Source organism: Heliconius melpomene, chromosome 6 (genome assembly GCF_056956725.1).
Source record: "Heliconius melpomene rosina isolate 202511_hmr_F chromosome 6, ASM5695672v1, whole genome shotgun sequence".
NCBI classification, from domain to species: Eukaryota; Metazoa; Arthropoda; class Insecta; order Lepidoptera; family Nymphalidae; genus Heliconius; species Heliconius melpomene.
In genome coordinates, this window is record NC_140394.1 from 13,838,001 (window position 1) to 13,865,155 (window position 27,155).

General features: G+C 32.9%; 4 protein-coding genes across 7 annotated transcripts in view; 3 read left to right on the plus strand and 1 right to left on the minus strand.

Annotated features, from left to right (window-relative positions):
• The window catches only part of Dcr-1 (Endoribonuclease Dcr-1), a 41,588-nt gene extending 23,550 nt beyond the window's left edge, over window positions 1-18,038 (plus strand). For both annotated transcript variants that reach the window (XM_085187265.1, XM_085187266.1), the window contains exons 19-42: window positions 483-592; window positions 1,053-1,318; window positions 1,792-1,970; window positions 2,473-2,643; window positions 2,937-3,075; window positions 3,375-3,445; window positions 4,164-4,257; window positions 4,528-4,639; window positions 4,781-4,880; window positions 5,608-5,696; window positions 6,234-6,400; window positions 7,244-7,924; window positions 8,317-8,469; window positions 8,771-8,905; window positions 9,455-9,551; window positions 9,931-10,124; window positions 10,612-10,773; window positions 11,266-11,353; window positions 11,828-11,971; window positions 13,001-13,130; window positions 13,728-13,818; window positions 14,405-14,513; window positions 14,920-15,052; window positions 15,338-18,038. In XM_085187265.1, coding sequence (XP_085043391.1) covers window positions 483-592; window positions 1,053-1,318; window positions 1,792-1,970; window positions 2,473-2,643; window positions 2,937-3,075; window positions 3,375-3,445; window positions 4,164-4,257; window positions 4,528-4,639; window positions 4,781-4,880; window positions 5,608-5,696; window positions 6,234-6,400; window positions 7,244-7,924; window positions 8,317-8,469; window positions 8,771-8,905; window positions 9,455-9,551; window positions 9,931-10,124; window positions 10,612-10,773; window positions 11,266-11,353; window positions 11,828-11,971; window positions 13,001-13,130; window positions 13,728-13,818; window positions 14,405-14,513; window positions 14,920-15,052; window positions 15,338-15,494 — 3,772 coding nt within the window. In that variant the 3' untranslated portion in view covers window positions 15,495-18,038. The remainder of the gene's footprint in view (window positions 1-482; window positions 593-1,052; window positions 1,319-1,791; window positions 1,971-2,472; window positions 2,644-2,936; window positions 3,076-3,374; window positions 3,446-4,163; window positions 4,258-4,527; window positions 4,640-4,780; window positions 4,881-5,607; window positions 5,697-6,233; window positions 6,401-7,243; window positions 7,925-8,316; window positions 8,470-8,770; window positions 8,906-9,454; window positions 9,552-9,930; window positions 10,125-10,611; window positions 10,774-11,265; window positions 11,354-11,827; window positions 11,972-13,000; window positions 13,131-13,727; window positions 13,819-14,404; window positions 14,514-14,919; window positions 15,053-15,337) is intronic.
• A 974-nt stretch (window positions 18,039-19,012) lies between these two features.
• LOC146538699 (U6 snRNA-associated Sm-like protein LSm4) lies at window positions 19,013-19,601 on the minus strand. The gene has a single exon (XM_085187328.1). The coding sequence runs from the start codon at window positions 19,478-19,480 to the stop codon at window positions 19,064-19,066; it is 417 nt and encodes a 138-aa protein (XP_085043454.1). The 5' UTR covers window positions 19,481-19,601; the 3' UTR covers window positions 19,013-19,063.
• Window positions 19,602-19,812: 211 nt separating this feature from the next.
• On the plus strand, window positions 19,813-27,126 carry Ns4 (Nucleostemin 4). 3 transcript variants are annotated; one of them, XM_085187303.1, is made up of 12 exons: window positions 19,813-19,971; window positions 20,697-20,801; window positions 21,286-21,430; window positions 22,010-22,157; window positions 22,362-22,502; window positions 22,992-23,202; window positions 23,667-23,837; window positions 24,276-24,478; window positions 24,675-24,790; window positions 25,267-25,401; window positions 25,970-26,067; window positions 26,440-27,126. In XM_085187303.1, the coding sequence occupies exons 2-12, from the start codon at window positions 20,708-20,710 to the stop codon at window positions 26,619-26,621; spliced, it is 1,644 nt and encodes a 547-aa protein (XP_085043429.1). In that variant the 5' UTR covers window positions 19,813-19,971; window positions 20,697-20,707; the 3' UTR covers window positions 26,622-27,126. The 3 variants fall into 3 exon arrangements, with proteins under 3 accessions (XP_085043429.1, XP_085043430.1, XP_085043431.1); XM_085187304.1 differs by lacking the exon at window positions 19,813-19,971 and adding an exon at window positions 20,078-20,096; XM_085187305.1 differs by lacking the exon at window positions 19,813-19,971 and adding an exon at window positions 20,147-20,275.
• Window positions 24,922-27,155, plus strand: part of LOC146538701 (uncharacterized) — a 178,520-nt gene continuing 176,286 nt past the window's right edge. The window contains exon 1 of the mRNA XM_085187273.1: window positions 24,922-25,221. The gene's annotated coding sequence lies outside the window, so the exon portion shown is untranslated. The remainder of the gene's footprint in view (window positions 25,222-27,155) is intronic.

Genomic DNA, 27,155 nt, shown 5'->3' on the forward strand with positions numbered 1-27,155 from the left:
TTTATAAAAATATCGATGCCAATTTTTTTTTTTTCCATACAAATTTTCAACCCCTATTTCACCCCTTTGGGGTTAAAATTATTCAAAATCCTTTCTTAGTGGATGTCCAGATTACGAAAGTAAACATCTGTCCAAATTTCACGTTTCTACGCACAGCGGTTACGGCTGTACATGCGTCTTACCTCAGTCAGTGAGGACAAATCCTTTTATATATACCTATATATATATATATATATATATATATATATATATATATATATATATATATATATATATATATATATATATATATATATATATATATATATATATATATATATATATATAGATAGATAGAGACTTCCATTTCCTCGCTCTGGTAAAAATGCAGAAAGCGGCGTTGCGTTCCAGTACACTAGGTTCGAAGGTTCCTTCTGCCTATTCTGCTATGTGCGGGATACAAAGTGAAGTAATTTCTTTTATATATTTCTGATTTGTTACAGATTCATGCGATTCGTATTTTCGGACGTTCTACGTGTGAGACGACGCGGTATGAAGTTACAGACGGAGGGATCTACTCATAATAACTATTATGTAGTGCCGACTGTCAAAAGTAAGTTATTTAAATACAAGTGAGGCCAGTCGTCGGGCATACGACTAGTTGTGGATTCGATCCCCATTCGAGGAAATGAAATGTTTATTTAAATTTATATTTCCATTTTTTCGCACACAATCCGATCCAATCCAGAATTCGGCGGATAGTGGGGATCGGAGTGTCTTAACACTAGATTCGCTCTGTCAACCCTGCTGTGTGCAGGATACAGCGTGAAGTTGAATAGGCGTGTAACCACCGTCTAAGCATTACATAAAATTTTGATTTATATGTGAATCAAAAATATATTAATTACGAGAATCGAACCCACTAAGAAAAAACTAGCTTCACGATGTATTCCATATATAGCAAAGTGGGCAGAGGGATCCTAGTATCTATTCTATCCTATCTAATATATATTTGTGACACGACTCAACGCTGTATTTCTTACTTCTCGACTAAATCATTTTTTTCTCTCTAGAAACAAGACAAGATGGCACTGCATGGATAGACATAGATTGGCCGTTCCTAGAGTTAATATATAAGCATACAGAGGAAAAGAAACTTTTAGAAATAGAAAAACCGATACTATGGGAAGAAAATGAGAAGAAAGATAAAAAGGAGAAAGATAGAGTAAAGAAAATGGAGAATCCGTTGCTAAAACCGGGAGGAGTGTTTGTATTTGATGCGGACAAATATAAAGAGGCAGTGGTTACACCGTGGTACAGGAATCAGGATCAGCCGCAGGTTAGTTATTTACGTTGGAAAATTTCCATATTTATTCGTTTGCCTGTATGGGAATGAAACCCACGACCGTCATGTTTCCAGTCGGAAACGGTGCTGCTATGTTGCTGTGCCACAACGGCCGCTGCTTTATGCGGAATAAAATGGCAGATTTTTGTAATGTGTGCACAAATTAATGCATAAATAAATATTTTTTGCATCACGCTATATCTCGCACATAGCAATGTAGGCAGAAAACAACAGCCTGGGAACCATGTCAACATTCCGTTTCCATTAAGACACTTCCGTTCCCGACTATCCGCGGAACTCCGGAGGCATTGCGTGTTGAGTGTCAGAACTCTACGCTTAATTAAATTATAAAATATTTCAGTGTGAATCGAACCTATCGCGCCTAAACTCCTGAGACCGTGCGCCACGACTGGCCTCTAAACGAATTAATGGATGAGTAACAAAAAATCTACTTTATTTCTTTCCAGTTCTTCCTAGTAGCGGAGATATGTTGGAACTTAACACCGGACTCGGCGTTCCCGTCGTCGCAGCACGCGTCGTTCCGTTCCTACTACAAAGCTAAATACGGCGCGGAGCTCACTCAGACCGATCAACCTTTGCTCGACGTCGATCACACTAGTGCGAGATTGAACCTGCTTACACCACGGTGAGTGCTAGAGTGAGTGCTAAGTAGAGATGACATCAAATAAACATTTTATGAAGTTATATAGAGTAAAAATATTAGGTATTATTTTCTTTTTTTTATTATTATTGTATTGCTTTTTATTTTTTAATTTCATTAGGATATCTTATACGATACCGTAAAAATTAACTTTAACGTTAAGGATTGTTACCCCCATAACTACCTTACTGTTAAAGTTAAAGATAACAGAGAAGAAAATATAGTGTGTTGCTATTTTAGATAAAAAGCAATACAATCATATTAAAAATAATCAATTAGAAGCCAGTGCAGCTTTCCCATGCTGCTGATGCATGGCTAAACCCTTTACAAACACAAAGATCATTTCTTAGTATTTTCGTTACATACGTTGCAGGTAGTTGATCAAAAACAAGTGAATCCAACTATATATCTGTGTGTATCAATGTATATATATAACGTCATTGCTTTTATAGAAATAAATCGTAGTGACCACACTTTTTTCCTCCAGATACGTGAACCGCAAAGGTGTAGCGCTGCCGGTGTCCTCGGAGCGCACGCGCAGAGCTAAACGCGACCGCCTCGACCAGAAACAGATCCTGGTCCCGGAGCTGTGCCGCGTGCACCCCTTCGCGGCTCCGCTGTGGTTCGCCACGGTGGCCTTGCCTTGTGTTTTGTATAGGTAAGTAAGTTAAAGTCAGTGCGTCAGTTCATTTTGTAAACGTCAACAATACGATACGACGACGTTCGAAGTTAGCAAAAGTTCAGAAAACCTAACGCCATGATTTCGAGACCTTACTGTAGTTTTGGGTCAGTAAATCACTAATTGCCATTTGTAAAATATTATTTAAAAATACTTAATATCATCTCTAAGTGTCAATGTAAGTTAATTTAATTCCACTCATGTTTATTCATTCCATTTAATTCATGTGCGGGATACAGCGTGAAGATGATTTTCATTTAATTCCATTCCAGGATAAACGCCCTACTTATAGCGGATGAAATAAGACGTTCCGTAGCTATCGACGTAGGATTAGGTATACCGAGGATAGATGATGACACTTGTCCCGGATTTGAATGGCCACCGTTGGACTTTGGATGGAGTTTGGCTGAGGTATTTGTTATTTGGGTTATTTTTTGAGCTTTTTCATTTTTTTTGTGTAAAATTACATTAATCCCGGTTAAATCGCCAAACTTGGGCACTTTGTGGTAAGTTGTAAACTTACAGACTTAATAGAAACGTTTGGAATTTTTAATCTTGGGTCCATCCACAAATGTAGGTAATAAATGATGATGATGGTCTTTTGTGGGAAGAGGAGAATATGAAAACCCACAACTGTTGTGCTCATTATCAGGCGCAGGCCACTCCGCCAGGGTGCCGTCCGTTGTTTATATATTTTTATTGCTTTTTAGGTACTCAATGCAGATGATAAAGTAGAAAAGAAGAAAGAAGATGATGATACAAAGAAGGAAGAAAGAGAGAGGTGATTATTTTATAATATGTTTTAAATTATTATAAATATGATATATGAAATGATGTTTAAAATAATAATGCATTTGGATATAGACAATAAATGCCGATACAAATACTGATTTAATTTTTTAAGAATTAGGAATTCTTTTAACGCATGGTATATCTTTTAAATTTTGTTAATTATACTAGCGACGCAAACGCGACTTCCACCGCTTAAAGTTATTGTTATAATTATAGCCAAATTTAACAGAATGTTCACATAAATTGTATCCTTTGTGTTATTCTGACGTATAAGCTATGTTACTATAAAGTTTGTCTAAGTTCATTCAGTAGAATTTGCGTGAAAGTGGAACAATCATTCATCCTTACAAACTTTCACATTTATAATATTAGTAAGAATAAGAAAGTAAGATTTAGTAAGACTAGTCTTTAACTGCGGCTTCGTTCACATAGTCCCAAACATTCTGACAAACACGCTTGAGGCATATAAAACCGATTGACGTGATTCTATATTGTCTTTAGCCTTTTTCAATAAATGGACTACTATATACCCAATTTTTTTTTTAATTTGCACTTCTGGGTCCTGAGATTGGCTAGTTCAAACAAACAAAACTACGTCTTTAAAATATTGGTATAAATGATTATGTCATCGTTATTTGTACTTGTTAGATTCAAATAACGACAACATGTGTTATTTAACAATTTTTTTATACATATTCTTTTCATAGAACAAAGGAAGAAAAAAAAGAAATAGAAGATAAAAAAGAAGTTACAGAGAAGACTATTAATGATATATTACAAGAGAAGGAAGATGCCGTGAGTGTGAGTGATATTTTTTAATTCTTTTTTATATTTCGAAGGTTCCCTAAAAAAGTAGTTGAGTATCATAACTCAATGGCGCGTTTTTGTGTAGTTACCAGGCCGAGGAAATGAAAATATTAAATATTTCATTTCCTCGAGTGAGAATCGAACCCACAACCTGACGCGTTTTGAGTTGCATGTTTGTGCAATTGTAACTGACCACTAACTGGTGGCCAGTGAAGCTATTTGTTTGAATAATAAAAAAAAGTCTTAAACTGTTATTTTTTTCAGGGTTTCGAAATAGGCACATGGAGTAACGACATGGCATCCTCAATACCTGAAGAGTATGACGAAATGTTAGAACCTTTGCCGTCTAATTTAACGTTTTGTACGTCATCGTCTGGTGAGGGAACTCTCCGTTTTTTTAGTATTTATTAGTGGTAGTGTCTTTTTTCCGAAGTTCCAATATTAAAGTGGTGAACGGAGCGTTTTTCCGAATGTAATACAAACATAAGTGACATTACATTATTTTATATATTTATAGGTGGAGCAAACTGGTCTGATCCTATAGAAAAACCTAAGTCACAATTTAATTCGAATCGTGCATTTTCAATGGCGGACAGTGATTGTTCTTACATGTCTAGGTAAGTTAGAAACACTATATTTTTATTTTTTTAATAGCTTAAAGTTTAATTCCGAGTTCATTAAGGACGATAAAGAGGATGCTTAGATTCTTGAAGAAAATTGGAAAATACAGTCCGACTGTTGAGTCCTTTTATAGTGTACAATAGCTTAAAACTATCGTTCTACACATTTTGAAAACAAAAATCGCAACCAAGTGCTAATAGTCAATTCACAATTAATTTATTTTTTCAACTTGAGGAAATCCTATTAGGGATATTTTTAGATAATATTGAATACAAATATCAGTAGCTTATAAAATTACTCACCAGTAATATTTTTTCGCTACAACCACTGAAAGTTATTGTTAAAAGTTAACCTTCTCAAAAACGTTTTGATTTTCGATTTTATTATCAAGATCTATAGATTAATCGTCTTAAACTATCGTTAAAAAGGCTATTACTATTGAGCTCAATTTAGAAAAAAATCGATCTTTTAAAAGAAATAAAGTATTTTCAAATATCTCCTGAACAAGTGAATATTGGTAAAATGGATGTGTACTGTGGTCGAGTGTATATGCAGAAATATATATTGAGTTATGTCACTTTCTTTCCGTGAGTTGATATTCAATGTTATTATGTTTATTTATAAATTTTCTCACTTATCAATACATGTATTATACAATGTATATATTCTACTGTATTATATTTAAAGAACAATTTAATACAAATAACTAAATCTCTATTCCAGTGATTTCGACACAGATGACACTGATATGAGTGATAACAGCGATGACGATACAGACACTTTGGGCTTTTGTAGCAGTAAAAACTCTAATGGTGAGTAGGAAATATTAAGGTTAATTATTTTCTTTTATAGATATTTTTTTTTATAATTATAATAAATAATAAAACTTGCGTATAATAAATAATATAAAAGTGAAAGTAAAACAGGCTTACTACCTGTCCCTCAACACGGTTTAGTCATATTTGTACTTCTTTAATAATTATTTTTTTCTTAATTTTCATTCATTTCTTTTTCTTTAAATGGAATTACAAAAACCTCACTATATATTATTATATGTATACTACTTTTTTTAATGACCCAATTTTGATGAAACAAATGAAACTTTAAATGTTTTGCTAAATTAAAACAAAGCACTAGTAAAAATTATAAGTAAATCGGTTCAGTACTTTCGGAGATAAACGTGATCATACATAAAGACAGACAGACAAGAAATAAAAAAAAATTACGCTTTCTATTATTTTTTTTAAAATCCATTTCAATCAAAAATACTAAATGTACAGACAAAATATTTTCACTGTTTTATTATATATAAGATAAGAACGATAGTTTTTTGTTCTTCTTTTAAATAGCCGCAATGGGCGTACGTATAGAATACAAGACGGCTCACGAAGCTGAAGCTGTAGACTTAGAAAGACGGAAACCAGTGGCCCCAGCCCCTCAACCTGATGGAGCTGATGATGAACAGGATCTGGAAGTGTATAAGATTGTCTTGAGGGAAGGAGAAGCTCCTAAGCAGGTAAGCCTCAACCTGTATCCCGCATATAACAGGGTAGGTAGAGGGGAACTAGTGGCCCCAACCCCTCAAGCCGATGGAGCTGGGAATGGGAAGTAGAGGCTCCTGAAGAGATTGGTTAAAAGAAAGAACTGAACCTAGGATCTGAACTCAGTGTATAGGTATACTATACTGATCGTTATCATTGCAATTGAATACTCCGTAAAAATAGAAAAGTTAATTAAATGCTAAGAATTTAGAAATTTGAAGGTAGTTAGTTGGATTTGAAATGCCCTAGATAACAAGAAAAAAAGAGAAGCTTCTGAAGAAGTAACTGAAAATAAAAGATAATTACAAATCTTAAAAATAAACAAACATCAATTAGAAAAGAGCTGATCATCTTCAAACAGCTGAACATATTTTCTTGTCATAGCTAAGAACACTTTCGATGAAGTCCCCGTTTAAACAATAAAAACGAAATCAACATCGGTTCGTCCTTTTGGGGACTTCGATGACACAGACAGGCACAGATATACACATATTTAATAATTTTAACATTTAATTCACAATTGCAATATTAATTATAATGAATTCATTCATTATTAAGTAATTGGGTAAAGAATAATTAGATATTGAGTAGTGAATATAGGCGTGTAGCAAAACATCGTGTTGAAGAAGAAAGAGGCTCATAAAAAGTTTATTAAGTATATTATTTTAAAAAGTCTTGATAAAATTAATGTTATATTGATAATTATGAGATAACTTTAGATAGAAAAAAATGTGTTTCTTATAATTAACTTTAAATAATGTAATAAAATCTATACAACCAAAAAACACTAGATATTTAAATGTATTTTTTCCTTTCAGTACGTAAATAAATTTCGAATATCGGTCGAAAACCATGAAAAAGAAATCAAGGGAAATAGCCTCCTTATACACAAAGACGAACAAATAATAAATTTGTTGCCAGATGCTAATAAAAATGCTACAAACGATGCAGATAATATAATCAATCATAAAAAGTCTGTAGTAAATGACCAAAATGAAACTAAAATTACTTTACCTAGTAATAAAATTGCTAATAATGATAAACTATATGTTATTAATGATAACATAGACCACACAGTAAGTAATTATACGATAATAAATGAAATAGATCAAAATAAACAATTATTACAAGAAATATTTCCATATGGCAGTACAATTGAATTTGAAAATGGACAGATAACACTAGAATCTATAGAGAAAAACAAAAGAGTTTTACTGGCTGAATTAAAAAAGTCATTGCCAGATGTACAAATAAAAAAAATGAATTGTTTCTCAATGAAGGATATAGATATAGATAGTGAAGATTATATAAATGAAAAGATAGTTAATGTAGGTTTTGATTCAAAAGACAAATATGAAGATAAAGTGAATAGTTGGAAAGATAAAAATGATTATGTTCCTTATTATATGGAGAAGAATCAAAATGGAAAGGAGTTTGATTTTGATTATCAACCCAATTTGGAAGGACATCCTGGGCCAAGTCCTAGTGTTATTTTGCAGGTAGGTTCTGTATATGTTATTTTTTTAAAAGTTTTCAAAATGATTTAGGCTACAATTATTTTTTTTTTTTATAGCAAATTCATCTTTAGTGATAAATCTAATGATATTAAAAAATATTGCAAGCTTAATTTAGAAAGTTTGTAATGAAATAAATTTTGGGATTTGAATTTTATCTATTTAAGTAACCAAATCTAAACATGATTATGTACAATATAATTTATACTGTTATTATTCTTATATTTTTTTTGTTAATCAATGTAATTTAACGTCACATTTTGTGTAAACATAAATTTGAATCTGAAATGCTATCATAAGTTTACTCGAGATCCCTTTTAAGTTTAGTTAAACATGAAATTTCTAAACAAAACATATTTTTGTTTTACAAATTCCAGGCACTCACCATGTCAAACGCAAACGATGGAATAAATCTAGAACGTTTAGAAACAATAGGTGATAGTTTCTTGAAGTTCGCCATCACCGCGTATTTATATTGCGCCCATCCCGCCGTGCATGAAGGAAAGCTGTCACATATGAGGAGTAAACAGGTTAATGAATGAATGATTGTATGAATTCACAACAACACTAACTCATTCCTCCATTCGTTCAGAATAAATAGAAGAATGAGTGAGTGATTGATATTTAGTTATTTGTAGTTTTGATAATGATAATTCAAAATAATAATGATAATGATTATGAAAAATTTAAAATATTTAGTAATTATATTTAGTATTATTACTCATTTATATGTTTCATTTTAAATCATAATATAATAATGATTTTCTTAAAACAATTTTATTATACAGGCTGTTCTAAAAAGCATACGAGATAATTTTATTTTATTTTCAGGTGTCAAATCTAAATCTTTATCGTTTAGGCAGGAACAAGCGTTTGGGAGCTAGAATGATAGCGTCCAAATTCGAACCCCATGACAACTGGTTGCCACCGTGTCACAAACCACCGCCCACTTTACAACCTAATAGTGTGAGTTTGTATGAAATAATAAAAGATTTGTATTGTTTTAAATGAGAGCCGAATCTTTATTGAGGCTTCGCCCGCCAACTGCTTCGCTTACATATTTTTCTTAATGGGTATCAAATGATTTCCTGTGAATCGGAAATACTTTATGCTAGAATTTCTTTACATATTAGAGAGTTAGTTTATATTTTTTCACTATTTTTTTTGGCTTGAAAAAAGCTAAAAAAGACTATTTTTGTGTAGTTTACACTAAAATAGTTTTTTTAGCTTCACGCTGTAACTTGGATACCTAGTGTTAAGACACTTCATTTCCATTGCTTGTTATATTTAGGCTAAAAACGACTTAGCAGAATTTTTCGCGAATCATGCAAAAATTACTGGTCAGTAATTATTTTATTTTGCTATGATGGATGTTGGAAAAGCCAAAGTGTCAAGCCATTTACAGAATATTGGATCCTCATCGATTCAAACGGCTCAGCGCGCTGCGAACATGAAATATTATAACAAGCGGGCGAAGCCGCTGGTGGTTGCTAGTATATTATATTTTATTCACAGGATGATACAAAAGAGAAAACTCAAACAACGGACGCTGCTGTAGATAACAGCGGCTGTTTCATACCGTATAATTTGATAACACAACATAGTATACCAGGTAAGTTATAAAACGGATAGTCGAGAAAGATATTATTTAAAAATATATATAAAAATAGAAATTGCTTCTAAAGATTGATTATTATGAAATAATGTACATGTTAATAATATTTTTTTGTAATGTGACGATACAGATTGTTCTTTGTTTATACTCTAGGTATTTTTGTACTTTTAATAATTAATTCTAGAGGCCGCGCCGCGCTTTGCGACGTCATTTCTTCGAATAGGAGTCTATCTCATAACCTGTCACATTTACACACGCACGTTTGTGCCCATGTGCCACGATTTGCCTCAATGAATAAATTATTGTCATATTTAAGAATTTTCTACACAAATCTTTGAAGATATCAAACCTACACTATACTTATTGCTACCCACAGATAAATCAATAGCAGATTGCGTAGAAGCCCTCATAGGGGCCTACTTGCTGGAGTGTGGGCCACGAGGTGCCTTACTATTCATGTCGTGGCTCGGTATTCGAGTCCTGCCTCAGCACATTTTGCCTTTGACCGCAGACCATCCATACGTAGTTAGATTTGAGAAGGGTGAGAAAATTGTGGATAAAGCTAAACCGGTAAGAAGTTTTGATTATTTTTTATAATATTATTGTTAATTGTGATTTTGTTTGTAAGATTTTATTGTGTTTTTTCAAAATGTTGCATTTTTTTGAGTTATGTAACCTATGTTTAATGTGCGATAGTTAGGTCAATATTTTATTTTTTATGCACATTTTTACATATAGAATTTGTTTTCATTTATGAAACTGAACAAAACAAGAACAAACAAATCAATAATATTTTATACTAACATTCATCAACTTGGTTTCAAATCCATTGCGAATTATAGAGATGTTCTATTATAATTTTTTTATACAAATTTGATTGGTTTGTGTAAAAATTTCTTATGAATTTATTGTGTTCGTTTCCCAAAAAAAAAAAAACATAAAAACATTATTTTGAAAAAATATATACGAATCACATTCTCTCCTAGCATCATATATACTAAGTCATAGGAGGTAATATTTTACTTAAAAATTAACCTACACCTATTTCCTGTTGCAGAGAGCACAATCAAAACGCACGTCACCCACATCGTCGGACTCTTCGTGCTCGGAGTCGGAGGCGGAGGCGGAGGTGAGTGCGCCCGACCGTGACTGGGGCTGGGAGGGGCGCGCCGTGGGGGCGCTCCGCCCCTACCGAGACGAGGCCGGGCGCTGGTGGCAGGTTGGTATAGTAGCTCACTAACAGGAACACCATGTATATATTTTATATGTGTAGTAGTTCGCAGGCTATTTTGTATATTAGGAAATATCAAGAAGTTATTAGATAAAATAAAATAAAAACGTGTAATAGTAAAATATACCATTGACTTTGAAAAGAGCAACTGTTGAGTTTCTTGCCGGCTCTTCTCAGCAGAACTGCCTTCCGAACCGGTGGTAGCTTTTTGTTGACATGTACATTCGACGATTCAAAAGTGCTTTTATAGTTTATTTGAATAAAGAATATTTTGAATTTGAATTTGAATTTAGAAACATTTTCTTAATGAAAGAAAATAATAAATAAAACCTAGCATTTTAATGTTATATAATGTAAGCTAATGTAAACGTTTCAATATGCTATATGTATTAATACTAGATTCCGTCTGCCTACGCTACTATGTGCGGGATACAACGTGAAGCTATAAAAAAATTATGAATATTTTTTTTTATTTCACAGTCAATCTACGGAGAACTTAAAGCTCCACCATCTCCACTCCTAAGGTACATAGAAGATCCTGAAGGTGAATTAGAACAGATGTTGTCAGGTAAATGAACATAACATGTTTTTTTAAAAATTGCTGTTGCAGAAAAAAGATTTGTGTCTATATTTGAGAAACAAAAAAGGACATCCTATAGACTACATTATAAAAGTCTTAATCAAGTAATATTTTATTATCTCCATTTAGTAGGATACAGGTCCGTCACTCAACACCCAATCCCTCCAGAATTCGACTTAAAGTCACCACTTTAAGTGACAAAACTGTGTTAATGGGAACACTCCGTTCCCATTAACACAATTTTGTTTTAACACTAGTCCTGAGTTTCCCTCTGCCTACCCTGCTATATGCGGGATACAACGTGAAGTTTAAAAGAAAAAAATAACAGGATAGGTAAAGAGAACCTATAAAATATGCCGTTCCACGTCCCATGTTGAGTGGTAGCGCTCTACGCAACACTTTGTCTTCTTACCACACCGAGGACTTGTTTTATGATATGTTTTTTTTTCTCTTTCTTTACAGGTTACGACGCGTTAGAGAGAACATTACAGTACAGGTTCAAAGACAGGTCGCTGCTACTCCAAGCGTTGACGCACGCGTCTCATCAGAAAAACAGATTGACCGATTGTTATCAGAGATTGGAGTTCCTTGGTGATGCTATATTAGGTGAGTTGTGTCATTCGTTCATTGATTTATCCAATTGTTTCCATTTATTCCTTGTTTTATACCTAATTTGTTATAATGAAAATTCAATAGTTGTAATTTTCATTCAATAAACTTCATTCTTCCACTGCGTCCGGCCTCAATACAACTGATCTTTTTTTAGAAAACATACGTATAATAACTTAGTAACTACAAGTCCCACTTCGTTAAAATTTTTATACGTTTTCTAGAAAATAATCATGTTTTGTGACGCATTGCATTCATCTCTGAGTAACCACAAATTGCCCAGAGATGGTCGTTACTCGATGCGTGGGGACTAGCGACCCATGCGTACCCACGCAACTACCCTGCGTATATTAATTTTTATAATATAACCAAATTATACAAGATATTAACATAAATTGTGGTCTATGTGTTATGCGAATGTATAAGCTACATTACTGAACAATTTGATCTAAATCTATTTAGTAGTTTTTGTGTGCATCCTCACAAATCTTCAAATTTATAATATTATTAATACTAAGGTAGCTTTAACTGCCTATTTTCCACAGATTATCTTATAACCCATCATTTATATGAAGACACACGGCCTCCCCCCTCACACGGTTCATTTACAGATCTCCCCTCATTCATTTACTCGTTAATTAATTATTATCTTTTTTTCATTCTCGTTCATTTACAATCTATTTATGTATCATTCACTCTTTCCAATACACAATTTATCTAATAATTCGTAACTTATACCACCCGCTGCATGACTCGCCCGGTGCATGAAACGATCTTTCAATCAATCTTGATTCACTAAGTATGTATGTATTATTAATTCAATCATTTATCTACTATCTATTCAAATTCAAAATATTCTTTATTCAAATAGACTATTATAAGCACTTTTGAATCGTATCAAATAAACAAAAAGCTACTGTTATTTATCTATGATTTGCTGACTCAGATCTCTTTCCATGTTGCCTTATAATCCGTCGTTTAATGAATTATCTGACATATTTACTTATTATAATTTTTCTTCCACAGATTATCTTATAACCCGTCACCTATACGAGGACCCGCGGCGCCATTCACCCGGCGCGTTGACGGACCTCCGCTCGGCGCTCGTCAATAATACTATATTTGCGACGTTGGCCGCGAGGCATGGCTTTCATAAGTAAGTTTGAGTTGTAGAGTTATAAGTTAAACAGTTAAATTGGATTTTATGGATTACTTGCAACTACTTGCTAAATATATGTATTTATCAGAAATGTAGTGTATTATAGTAGTAATGACTTTCTTTTTGGAATAATTTACCGCTTCACGCATTGCGATGCCATTCTATTTTAAGTGTTGTAAGAGAACTTCAAAAGTTGAAAAGGAAAGGGGGAAAGCCCCTGATTAAACTTCGGCTTGGAAACTACCAAGAGTCCTTTCTAAAGGAAATCGTTGATTTTGAGTCGGGAGTCCCTAAATACTTTGTATTAAGTACTACAAATGATTCCGGAATTTGGATTCTTATATAAATTCATGTTAATTAAAAATAGCTAAAACAGTTTAACATTATTTACTTACGAAATATTAAACAACAAGACGTAAAATTTTTAGTAAATCCGTATATACAATGTTATCAACATTTATTTTTTTAAATTATTGATTTTCATAAATGTTTCTTATTTTATTATTATACAGCAATTAAGAAATATATTATCTGTATTAAATACTACATAATAGTATTTTTAGGCTCTTTTAACATAAAATGTTTTATTTTCAGATACTTTAGACATATGTCGCCGGGCTTGAATGAAGTTCTAACGAAATACGTCAAAATACAAGAGGAGAATGGACATTCTATTAGTGAAGAGGTCAGTGGTCAACACGCAGTGTTGCTAATAATTTGGCTAAAAAAACCTTGACGCTGTATCCCGCCTATAACAGGAGCAGAGGAAACCTAGTGGTAGAACACCACGATCAACCGCAAAGCCTTATTGTTGAGACATCGCGTGTTTACTGGCGTAACTAAACACTGCGTTTTGCTTTAAGTTACTTTTTGTATAATTATAAAAAATTATCCCAATAAAATTTGAGCATACACTACCGTGTACACGAATTTTTTTTTACCGACTTTCTTAGGATAATAGTTAAAATGCTATGGGCAATTTTTTTTTTAGTTACGCTATGTTCCGCACATAGCAGGGTAGGTAGAAGGAACCCAGCGTTAAGACTCCGAAATCCGTCGCCCGTAAGACGATCCGTTTCCTATTTTTCACCGAATAGAGGCATTACGTGTTGAGTGGCGAAACTCAACGCCGCGCTTTGCCTCATTACCAGATCGGCAAATCAAAATAATAAATATTTTATTTCCTCTAATGGGAATTGAACCCAAAACCTGTCGCGTTTATAGCCACACACTTGTGATCAATTTTTTTTAATAAAATTTCTTATAATCAGCACTACCTAATACAAGAAGATGAAATGGAGCAAGCGGAAGACGTAGAAGTTCCTAAAGCGCTTGGTGACCTGTTCGAATCCGTTACGGGAGCTATATTCTTAGATTCAGGTATGGTTTAAAACAAAATTGTCTTCATAAATGTTATTTTGTATTTAAATAATCAGCTTCATGCTGTGTTCCACACATACAGCAGGTAACCTAGTGTTAAGACACTCCGTTTCTGACATACTGCCCAGTTGTCGTGACATTGTGTTATTTCAAATTTTTAATTTTTTGTTACAAATTATTATTTTGACTCGAACCCACACAGCAGTATAGCTTATACATAAGAATAATATAGACAGATTATGTAAATATTTTGTATAATTTAAATATAATATAATGATTAAAACAGGCGAAATCACGCGTTGTTTGCTAGGACATATTTTTGAGACATACATGTATCAAGAATTAGTAGTAGTTAGTCAGTCCGGTTAATCGGTGTTTCTACAGATTCTTTCTCTTTTCTCTCCAGGCATGTCTCTAGCAGCAGTGTGGCAGTCTGTCGGTGCCCTCCTAAGTGCGGAACTCGATGCGTTCAGTGCAGCTGCTCCTAAGTCGCCAGTAAGGGAGCTGTTGGAGGCTGAACCTGATACTGCTAAGTTTGGGTGAGTGTGGGTTAACATAAAAAAAATATATAACATAAAGGTCGTCGTACCGCAGGGTGTACGCGTGCGACTGTAAACGCGATGGTTTTCGATTCGATTCCCATTCGGGGGAATAATTTCCTTTCTTCACTCTGTTTACCTTGATATGTGCGGGATACTGCGTGAAGCTAAAAAAAAAGACTCCAAATGTTAGAAGTTCGCATCGTTTATGTTGAATATTTAAAGATTTTGTTAGATGGTAACATGGCCTTAAATAAATCTAACTTTACCATATGTTCTTTACAGTAAACCAGAACGCTTGGCCGACGGTCGTCGAGTCCGTGTCTGTGTGGAGGTATTCGGTAGGGGCACTTTCAAGGGGGTAGGGAGAAACTACCGTATAGCTAAAGGAACAGCGGCCAGGTGTGCCCTAAGACACCTGCGTGACAATAGACCTAGATAACATGAGGCACCTAATGGAGCCTCGTATAGGGCTCCTTGGTTATAAACGACCTATTAAACTTTATAACGTAATGATTTAAAATGTTTTTTCTATAGTAAACTTATATGCGTAAGACTTTTTTAAAAACTGTGCGATTTTAATAATTTTTGCAAGGAAATGGAAAGAAATTCGTATAACTGAAAGAAGTATAAGGAAACTTGCGGGATTAGAGGCCCCTTATCAAAAAACATCTTAGATGCTTTATACATATTATATTATAAGTATTTTTATAGGGCTTGACGATGAACGATAAGTTAAGAATTTAGGCCCATTTGTGTGTAAAAAATTGTATTTATCTTTAATAATAAATAAAAAGCCTTTTATTTGTTGCTAAATACAACTAAAGTGAATTACAACTATTCTTAGGTTAGTTACATTTTATTTTTCTTAGTATATATATTTTTAGTTTATTTTAGGATTAGTAACGTAATGTATATTTTATTATTATAATATTATTATTTATTTTTCTTTTTATTTGTTGATTTATTTTAATATATTCTGCAAGAACCCCACAACAGGTGAAGACCTCCTCCAAAGTTTGTCAATCTTCACGTAATGTAATGTAGTTATACACAGTTTATTCGGTTTGTTGATTGGTATGTTCCGTATGTTTATATGTTACTTTGGAGGGTTGTGCTCATATTCTCCCACGGTGACCAACCGGCTTGGAAGATTAGATTTATTAATGTTTGTTGTTTGGATATTGTATGTGTCTTTTCTGTAAGAGGGGGGTAGTAGTTACTATTTGTACGTGGATTTATTTTGTTGATTATTGGCTGCGTCATTTGGCTTCTTGTTACTTAAAAAGTTGAGCATGTTTGTTTTTAAAACACTCTCGGATAAGCTTGATGATCTTCTCATCAAGCATCAAGGTCTCTGCGTTTTATTCTTCTTACATGCTTGCAGTTTTTGCTCAGCTCCATGATTCGTATATTAATATTACAATTTTGTCATACTTGATTATTGCTTTGTTTCCGTTTTCTCTCTCCATCCTTACTTCCTGTTGTAGTAACTTTCTTTTTTTTAATTTTTTCGGGTAATCCTCTTTAATATAATAATGAATGCCTTTTAGTGATCCTCTATTTTGAAATATGTCTATTTTTAAACCAAGTGTAGAGAACGTAATGATAGTAGGTCGTGGTTTTTCTCCTTTCTTTCCTATCTTTTTTATTTCTTGAATGTCTCTGCGGTCCATGTGTATAGAGAAATATTGTGCAATAAAATTGACTATATTTGATTCCAAATTTCAATATGAGGTTTCAGTTTCTTCAAAACCGAATAATACAATATTTCTCTGTATGACTCAATATTTCTCTGTTTTTCGAGGAAAAAGAGATACTTGCTAATGTTTTTGAATTTTTGAAGTTGTGTTAATATTCTGAGTTACTTGTTGTGTAACTATGTTGCCATTTTCTTTTTTGCTCGTTCAGGTCATTTTGTATTTTGCGAAGCACACTCATAATCCATGATTGAATCTTTAATATGGGCAATAATTGTGAGGTCAAAGTGCTGATTCTTATTAAACTTTACAATAGATTCAGATAAATTCCCCCTTTTAGTAGGAGACCAGGTCTTACAGGCATTCAGGCAGCATTTTATAATATATATAATATTATAGATTGCATAATCATCATGCAAGTCCATTATTTCTCCCTTTAATTTATCTTCTATTTCGTCGGCCAATGCTTGTTGTTTGGTATCTTCATTTATGTTAAAATTGGACTAAGAAGGTTTTTTCTCGTCTGTTGTTTTGTTTTGTTCTACACTCTTTGACTCCAAAGTGTGGTTGTAGAAATCTAGGTCTTCTTTTCTTCAATGTTAATAAATTGAAGTTGTTGCCATTATTGCATTTACATTATTATTATTGTCAACAGACATTAATTCAATACCTATTTATCCTCTAAATATTCTTGAACAGTGTAATTTATTAAAACCGACTAAATCGTGAAAAAGTTGAGAAAACAATTATATAATATTATATTGAATTATTAATGTTTAAAAAAATTATTTATTAAATATGCTGCATTTGAAATGTTTTTTTTTAAACTTAATATTTAAATTTGTACTAAATTTTTGAGAAGAGGTATTTTCTCCTAATAGTTAAAGTTAAGTATTTAACCCAATCTTAGGTTTTTATAACTGCTTACTATTTGTATGTAAAATATATTAATTTTAATGTCCAAACAATGTGATTAATTACCATTCTCTCCTAACTAGAGTGGTTAAAAGAGAGAATTTGTAATTTTGTAAAATGAGAAATTGAAAAATTGAACACAAATGACCATTCACTCTTTTAACGAGAATGGTTATAACATAACGTTGAACTACATACGACCAGCGTCTTGACCGCGCGTTTTCTCAATCTGGGCGCTTATACAATATAAATAATACTTTTATAGCCAAATTTAAATTTGCTCCCTTTATCGTTAGCGCTTAAGACATTGCAGTTTAACCATTTCTAATTGTAAGTCTTATACATTTAATATTAAAATATGTCATATAATCTGTGGTCGTTTTGTTTTATTTGTGTATTCCTGAATTAGAAATGAATTATAGTTTATTGTGATTACGTAAATAATAAACTATATCTGCCACACAACACGGAATGTGACGAAAACTAAGTACAAAATTGAAACATTACTCTGTTACTACTTTAAGTTCCTTCTGTTTACTCTGCTATGAGGAAAAAATCGTGATGATGCTTTTCTTTTATTTATAAACATGAATAAAAATTAACTTCGTGTTCTGGTACACCTAAGAGAGGCCACTTAGTGTGCTCCAAAACACCCAATTCTCTACCTTTATCTGAAAACCAGTAACTTCAGCTCATTTGTACATTTTAATATCTGCTCATATCTTTTTTTGGATTTTTTTAGCCTCACGCTTATCCCACACACAGCAGGGTAGGCAGAGTAAACCTGGGAACCTAATGTTATGACACTCCATTCCCCTTAAGACACATCCTCTCCCACTTTCCTCCGAATTCTGGAAGCACTGTGTGATAAATTGAGAAACCTAATGCCATGCTTTGCCAGAGAAAAGTAAAGTATTAAATATTTCATTTCTTTGAGGAAGAATTGAAGCTACAACCTGTCGCATTTACAATCATACACTTGTGCCCCTGCACCAGGGTTTTAGGGTTGAACATGCTATCTCCAGCCTAGAATGTTTCTTACTATTTAACAATTAAAAATATGATTGAACTAACGGACTTCTCCCATGCTCCCTTCAGAAAAGAAAAAAATATATATTTATTTAGTATTATGAGTTATGACTCAGAATAATAAAATTACAAGTTGATTAATTAGTCACTTAAACATGATCCTACATGTGACCTGCAGTTACTAATGACTCACTCATTTGAAGAGCATAACATGTTCAATGTATGGAAAATGAAGAATGGAGAAACTTTTAACTTTGTTGCACATAAAAAGACCATGGTAAAATATAAGTAATGTTATATAAATAAAACAATAAAAGCCTTATTAAATACGTCATTTAATTTAAAACAAAACGCAAACATACAGTCATCACTTTTTGTTTTTATTTTGCGGCCTACCCACATTACCACCGCCTCGGGCTAGTGGGGCTGGTCTGCCTCTGTTGCCAAAGGCTCCCCTACTGCCTCCTCTACCAGATCTCATGTTTTGACCTCCCCTGCCCTTATTAACCTCGCCTCTACCCCTGGCTTTGACCTGAGTCTCCTCTTTCACCATATCAATAACCTCATCAGGTATTCTCAAGTATTTGATAGTACTACCTCTGATATAGCATTCAGGCATTCTCCAGAACTTGTCGCCGTCTCGTGAAGTGCAAATAACTTCTCTTAAATTAATATTCATCCAATTATCACAGCTAACAAGATGACCGTTGTAAGTTTCACCGTTTTTTAATTCTACCAGCATCGGGTGATTTTGAGCCGTACGTAATAATGATAGTGGAAGCATTTTATAATTTTAGTTTTTTAGTATTACAGCTATTAATAATTTCAAAGGTATTCGGTTTATTTATTTACATTAAATGTCACTTTTCATTTGTATTTTGAGGTTATCTTTGTTTTTTTTTTAAATACAACTACTCTAAAGAAGTAAAGACTATAACTTACACAACCATAAAATATATATATTTTTTAAATCTACTACTAATAATATATATATTTTTTAAATCTACTAATACTTCATAAAATCATTTAATTTAATTGTAACTATTAAAATAATTATAAGCAATAAATATCTTAATAATTTATACAAATTATAAAAATATGAGATTTTTACGACATCACATCAATCATATGGTTTAAGTTTAAGGTTTATGACAAAACGTCAAGTACATCTTTGTTGATACCGGATAGTTTTTCGCTGGATTTTTCGAAAAATGCATATAATTACGTTTTATTAGAAGAAATCTAATTAAATACTTGATAACACGTCTATAAATAGTAAGATAGTATATTTATTTAGAATATACCATGCTATAATCAGTATAAAAAGTTGTTACAATTTCACATTATATTTTTGTTAAAGTAAGATAATACTAGCGAGATATAGAATATACTAGCAATTGGTAAATTTTGAGAATATTTTTATTTCAAAATCTTAGATACAATTAAATTTAGTCTTAAGAGTAAATCATTCACATTTAATATCGGCGCGCCGGCATTTCTTTTCAATATGTGCCACCATGTTTTCGTGTCACGTACTTTCTTTTTATCTCCCTAAGTAAGGGAGATATTATAGTTATCAGTAAGACGATTATTTTAAAATAAAATTTCTTATTCTTTGTTTATCCTATAATTATAATGAGCTAAATAAAACCGTTTAAAAACGTATCATTTAGTACCTATATTAAGTAATGAAACTAAATATATTAGTTAAGACACTATTTAAAGTTGTTGTTTTAATATTATAATTATTTCTTACTTCTTTTTATAATTATTTCATATGTTATCATGTATAACGTAAATTTATATATTAGCCACCCACCCATGGATTCGACCCATTACATTTATTGTTATATCATAGCCAACTTATATGAAATGATACATTCTGATGTATAGACTGTAATACTGTAAAGTTTAATTAACAACCATTCAGTAATCGTCATAAACTCACAAACTTTCACCTTATAACATGTAACAGAGATATAAGTATAAGTAAATTTTAGATAAGTCCAAAATGCCTCAAGCAAGACGCAAAACACCTTTCAGCGGCAAAGCAAAGAAACAGCAGCTGCAAGTTAAAAAACAAAATAAAACATTACTTATGTCAAGTAAGTGCATATTTTTTATATTTAGTCTCTAAGACAAAGTGTGGAGTTGAAAGATGCCTCCAGATTTCTGTGGAGAGTGGGCAACGAAATATCTTTACACTATTTTACTGGGGTTTCCAGGTTTTCTCTACTTACTCTGGTTTGTGTCGGACACAGTGCGAAGCTAAAAAATAATTATACCTTATTTGAAGCAACAATGACATATATGCACTTTTTACATATTGCAGGAAATGCTATCAAAGTTTGCTTCACCTTGCTTTTCCAGTACCACTTAATATATTTTTATTGTTAAGTAATTTACTTTTTTCACAAAGACAATTTTGCTTTTTTAGAACATGTTTGAACTTGTGTCTCATGTTTACTGAAATTCTTAAATGTATACTGTAACGAAGAACTTCAATTCAAACCACTATTTCCTGAGTTCAGCCCATTCATACAAACAAATACTTCAGCTTTATAATATCTATTTTTGTTATATTTCCAGCATCTTCAAACACAAATCCCTATGACGTAGTGTCAGTGAACTATCAACCAAACCGCTCACGAGGTAGGGGTGATGCAAACAGATATGCATTGAAATTCTATAGAGAGACTGATGAAGAACTTAAATTGAAGAAGGAGGAGGCTTTGTAAGTGGGATTTTTCATTTATGTATAAAATATATAATATTTATATCTTTTAAACTATGTATACAGTTCTTCAATGATGATAATGTTCACTCGGAAAGCTAATAATGATTATACATTAATTGTAAATTATATTTTAAAAGACCAGTTGTTGAGATTCTTACTAGATCTTCTCAGCAGAATTATTATCCTCGTCAGTGGCAGTTCCCTGTAGGACTGACACTACTGACATTTCTATATAACTTCAAAAACTGTTGTAATGGCCTCATGCAATAAATAATATTTTGATTCTTATTTTATAGTATAAGTGGGATTAGGACTAAACTCTTTTTGAAGTCACAAATTACTAAAGTTATTTAAATTTTGTATTGCTACAGCTGGCTCAGAGATTGTAATAAAAATTACAATCTTATTATTTCATACAAAATGTAATGGCAGCTATCATACATGAATTTCACATTATCTTAATTCTACATTCATTCTCTCACCTTTTAAGTTTTCCTGAAAAACAGTGCTGTATTAAGTGCCACCACTCGGCACAGAAATAGACTCACTAACTCGAATTTCCTTTTTTTTTTGTAGAAAATCACTCAATCCAGTATCAGAGAGAGAAATGGAAATAGATCCAAAAGATTTTTTTCCTAATGAAGTTTCATTTCCGAAAAGACCTCCATGGGATTTTTCAATGACACCGGCTCAATTGGACGCTCAAGAGCAGAAATATTTTAGGGTAAGGTTGAAGTGTTCTAGTGTCAATTAAACATTTTTTGGGAAAAGTTAAAAAGTTTTTGTATTCTGTTTCGACTAAGACCACAATTATACGAAGTTAAAACATATTAGGGATGGCATATTAAAATACAAAGTATAAATAATAATATTTCTATATCATTCTCATTTAGATTATAGTGAATTAGTTCTTTTTATCTTTTTGAAGGAATACATACAGAACATCCAAAATTCTGAAAATTGGAAAGATATGTCGTATTTTGAGTTAAATCTGGAAACATGGCGACAATTGTGGCGAGTTTTGGAAATGTGTGACATTTTACTACTAATTGTAGACGTCAGATTCGCTGTAAGTATAAAATAAATATTAGAAACATTGTTTTTTGAGTGGCGGAGTTCAAAGCCGCGCTTTGTCTTTTAAGTTTGTTGCCGGATCTAGGGCAAAAAATACGAAATGCCGAAAGAGGTGAAGAAACAAAACATACTTTTTTTACTTCAAAATCCGTTTACGATAATTTTTTTTATTCCAATTTACCTAAGAAATATTTACGTAAATTACCTTGATGAAATACTCAAATAAAAAACGAGCAGATTGTACTCTAGAAACAAAAACACGTAGACTAAGTTCCCTCGGATTACCCTACTACCCTATATATTAGCTTTATAGTTTATCTCGTAGGGTAATCAGTGGAAACCTACATTTAAAACGTTTCTATGTAAAATCATATAGGTATATGTATATAGTCCCAACTTTTGTATAGCTTACTTCGGTAAGCTTACAAAGTAAAAGTTGGAAAAGGTAAAGTGTAAAAACCCTCAATGTTTTACCTAATTTCAGGGTATGATGTTCCCCCCATCCCTTTACGAATACGTAGTGAATGAGCAAAAGAAAAATATGATTTTAGTTCTCAATAAAATAGACTTAGTGCCCGCGTCTCTAGTGGCTGCGTGGAAGGAATATTTGGTCACTAACTGTCCAGGATTGAGAGTAGTGTATTTTACATCCTGCCCTGGATATAACTTGGCAGGCGGTAGTAATGATAAAGCTGGTGAGCAATTTTTTTGTGTAAAAAGGAGGATATATTTGAATACTTTTCTGAATGGGAATTGAACTGGAAACCATAGTGTGAATAGATCAGGAATGATCTGTAACCATGTCTCTGTTTATTTAATATACTACTTATGAATTGTAAATATCAGCATAACTTCATCAATAATGAGAATATCTTATGCATTTCTTGTCGTTCATAGATGCGCTGGGAAATGGTCATTTAAGTTTTTTTTGTAAAGTTCCACCGCAATATTAGCTAGAACAATTCGATTTTGTTTCTATTCCGTTTGATCAAAATAGCGGAACAGCCGTCCAAAATATCTTAATAATATTGTCTCATAATAAACCCTAAAAATAGCTTAAAACAACGGAAAATATATTATATATCGAAAGCTAAAATAAAGAAATATAAATTAAAATATACGTTTAATTGTGTGTTTCTTTTATATACATATATAAAAGGTCTACAAGTAAGACGTCGAAAAGGCCGCCAAAGGATGTGCGCGGAAGGAGCAACGAAACTTCTCGAAGCTTGCAAGGATATAGTGAAAAATGAAGTGGATCTAACTTCATGGGAGAAGAAGATTAAAGAAGAGACCAACGTGGAGTTTGATGAGGATGAAACTGAAGTTGGTGAGTTTTGAAGTTTGATGTACACAAATTTTAGTCAAATTCAAAAATACCCAGCTTTATAGCTTTTCACATTTGTCTTTATATACATTTTGTATTGTATTAAGATATTTTATTACTTTACTTGCTGTAAACTAAGCGCGGCGTTGAGTTTCACAATTCAACCCGCAAAATTCTGATTTCGTAACTTAACCTTAAAATACAGAATGGAATCTATTATATAAGTCTTGATACTAGGTTCTCTCTGCCTTGCTTGCGATAACGCGTAAGACTAAAAGAAAAAAATACAAATATTACATAATAAATATAGATTTACTTTTAACATAAGGTTCCCTTTGCCTCCCTTGCTATATGGGTGACACAGCCGGAAATCAAACAAAGTATGAACATTACATTACTCCAAACTCAAATCGAACCTATAACCCAATCCAATCATTCCAGGTGAAACAATATTAGAAAAAGCAGATACCACCTATTACACACACGAAAAATATAAAAATGGTATTCTAACGATCGGTTGTGTGGGACAACCGAATGTGGGGAAATCCTCCCTGATGAATGCCATAATGGGGAAGAAAGTGGTGTCCGTGTCCAAGACCCCCGGACACACTAAACACTTTCAAACTATATTTTTGACGCCACAGGTGAGTTAAAAAAGATGATATTAGTTCTGACGTGATACCTAGTATGAGTTCATATAATAGAATTAAGGAGAATAAATAAAAAATATGTTTATATAGGTGTCTATTACATAGGCAATGTAATAGACATTGCTCAAACGCCCCTAATAACAGTTTTTCTCAAATATCTTTCATGCAAAGACAGCGATGTGTTACACAGGTTCGTCTCTGTGACTGTCCAGGGCTAGTTTTTCCATCAAGAGTATCCCGCTCTATACAGATACTAATGGGTTCATATCCGATAGCACAATTGAGAGAGCCCTACACTACTATACGGTAAGATATTTATAATTTCAACATTGTCTGGACGGTTTTCAAGAGGCTAGGGTTCAAATCCCGCTACATAATTTTTTTAAACATTTCCAAACAACTTTTTTTCCTAATTGTAGAATAACTAACAATTTAAACATGTTAAAACTATATTTCTTTATATTATATACTAGCGGCCCGCTCGCGGTTTCACCCGCGTGAACTATGTTATTATCAATTTCTGTCTCCATGACTACGTCCTAGTGACGTCTATGCAAAATTTGAGACGCCTAGCATTTGTAGTAACGAAGTTTCATACAAACTTTCGACCCCAAAAACAACCCCTTAGAAATCGAATATTGCAAATTCCCGTCTTAGCGAGCACCTACGTCCTATAAGTAACTCCTATGCAAAATTTGAGATTCCTAGCACTTGTAGTTTCTGAGATTTCGTGATGAGTGAGTGACCTTTCGATTTTATATATATAGATATATATATTCCAGTTATATAGCAGAACGCATCAATCTCCCGCTCCTCCTACGTATAGACCACCCAGAGAACGACGACACCTGGTCTCCGCGCGACATATGCGATGGATGGGCGAAGAAACGAGGATATTTGACCGCTAAGGCAGCTAGGTGAGTGGGGTATGGGAGTTAGAGGCAAGAATACTGATGGTTACTCTGTTTTAAAATTTTTTAACAATTGATTTTGTCTAAAAAAAATTCGCGGTAAGGAGAAAATGAGAAATAGAAAAAAAAATAGGGATGTTTTCTCCACTTTCCTCTTTTTTTCCATATTTTCTAAGTGACTTCATTGTGAATGTGTCTAAGTGATGTATTTAGAGGGAGCCAGTATTAAGACACACAGTACAGTATGATACACATACTGATGAATTCTTGCGACATTGTATATTAAGTGGGGGAACTAAACGCCGTGCTCTGTCCGTCGCATTTACAGTTACATATGCCATGTAACATACTTAATTATTTTATAATTTCCATAATTTATGTATTTAATTGAAATTTTATGAAGAACCCTTACTTATGAGACCAGTCGTGGTGTAGGGACACAAGCGTGCTACTGCAAGCGCGACAGGTCGTGGGTTCGACTTATGTGCGGTTTTTTATATGGATAAACATAATACAAGTAAAAAGTAGAGTAATTTGAACCCGCGCCTCTTATAACTCTTAATTTTTCTCACAGATTAGACACGTACAGAGCAGCCAATGCAATACTAAGAATGGCACTGGACGGTAAAATATGTTTATGGCTGAGACCACCGAAGTTTACAGAAAAAAGAGGTCATTTGTGTTTTATCATCTATATTTTCTTTATATTTGTTGTTTTGCTATTTCTTTTGTATTTTATTATATTTAAATGTTCTATTTGTTATTTTGGAAATATTTTTTTTATTGTATACAAAATGAAAAATCCTTATAATATCACTTTCTGTCTGTCAAGACGATTTTTTCTCAAAGTCGCGCGGATGTATAAAGCTGTAATGAATAATATCACATGTGCCTGTATTTATGCTTTTCTTTTGTCGCATTTTGTATGAAAATTGCCCCATTATCAAAACCTATGAAAATTCTACAGAACAATCGATGGGAGTGTCCGACTCCCTCTTTACCAGTTTTTTTCTTATAAGAAAATATTTTTTTTATGTTCTACAGAAAAATATGAAAATTGCGAAGAACTAAAATATATAAAGTGGGTACAGGCACTAACCGAGGAAGATGGTGAAATTTCACTCTCGGATTCCGAAAGGACTAATTCAGAACAGAGTTCAGGAGAAACGGACGAGGACGAACACACAGAGATAGCTAATAAATTTGCAGCGTTGGCTAATGAATAAAATTGTTCTTTGTTTTTTATTGTCCCGCATATAGCAGCTTAGAGAGAACCTGGTGGACGCTTTGTTTTGTTACCTAAGTAAAAAAAATAACTAATTTATTTCCCAGAGTTGGAATCAAACCCACAAGCATCGTGTTTACAGTCACACGCTTGGCCCCCGCGGCCTCATTTTTGTTTTTGATTTTTGTAAGAAAGAGTAAGCTGAAGTGTTAGTTTGGTTGAACATGCTAATCAGAAACTACTGGTTTTAAAAATGAATTGAAAAATTCTTATTGTGTTATATAAACCGTTTATTAAGGAAGGAATTCCAAAAAGAAGGGAAAGCCTGCCTAAGGTACCTGAGGTCAGAGTTACATGTCATGTGTCATGACACAACTAGTGGTTACTTCTATTTGGCCACGCGGATCTCAAGTCTCTGGTAACACTACGTAACGAATTATGGTATTATCGACTATGTATCTTTCATATTAATGTATTTTATGTGAAATATATATTTATGTATATTTCTTGTCTTTTTTTACGCCTTACTTTCCTA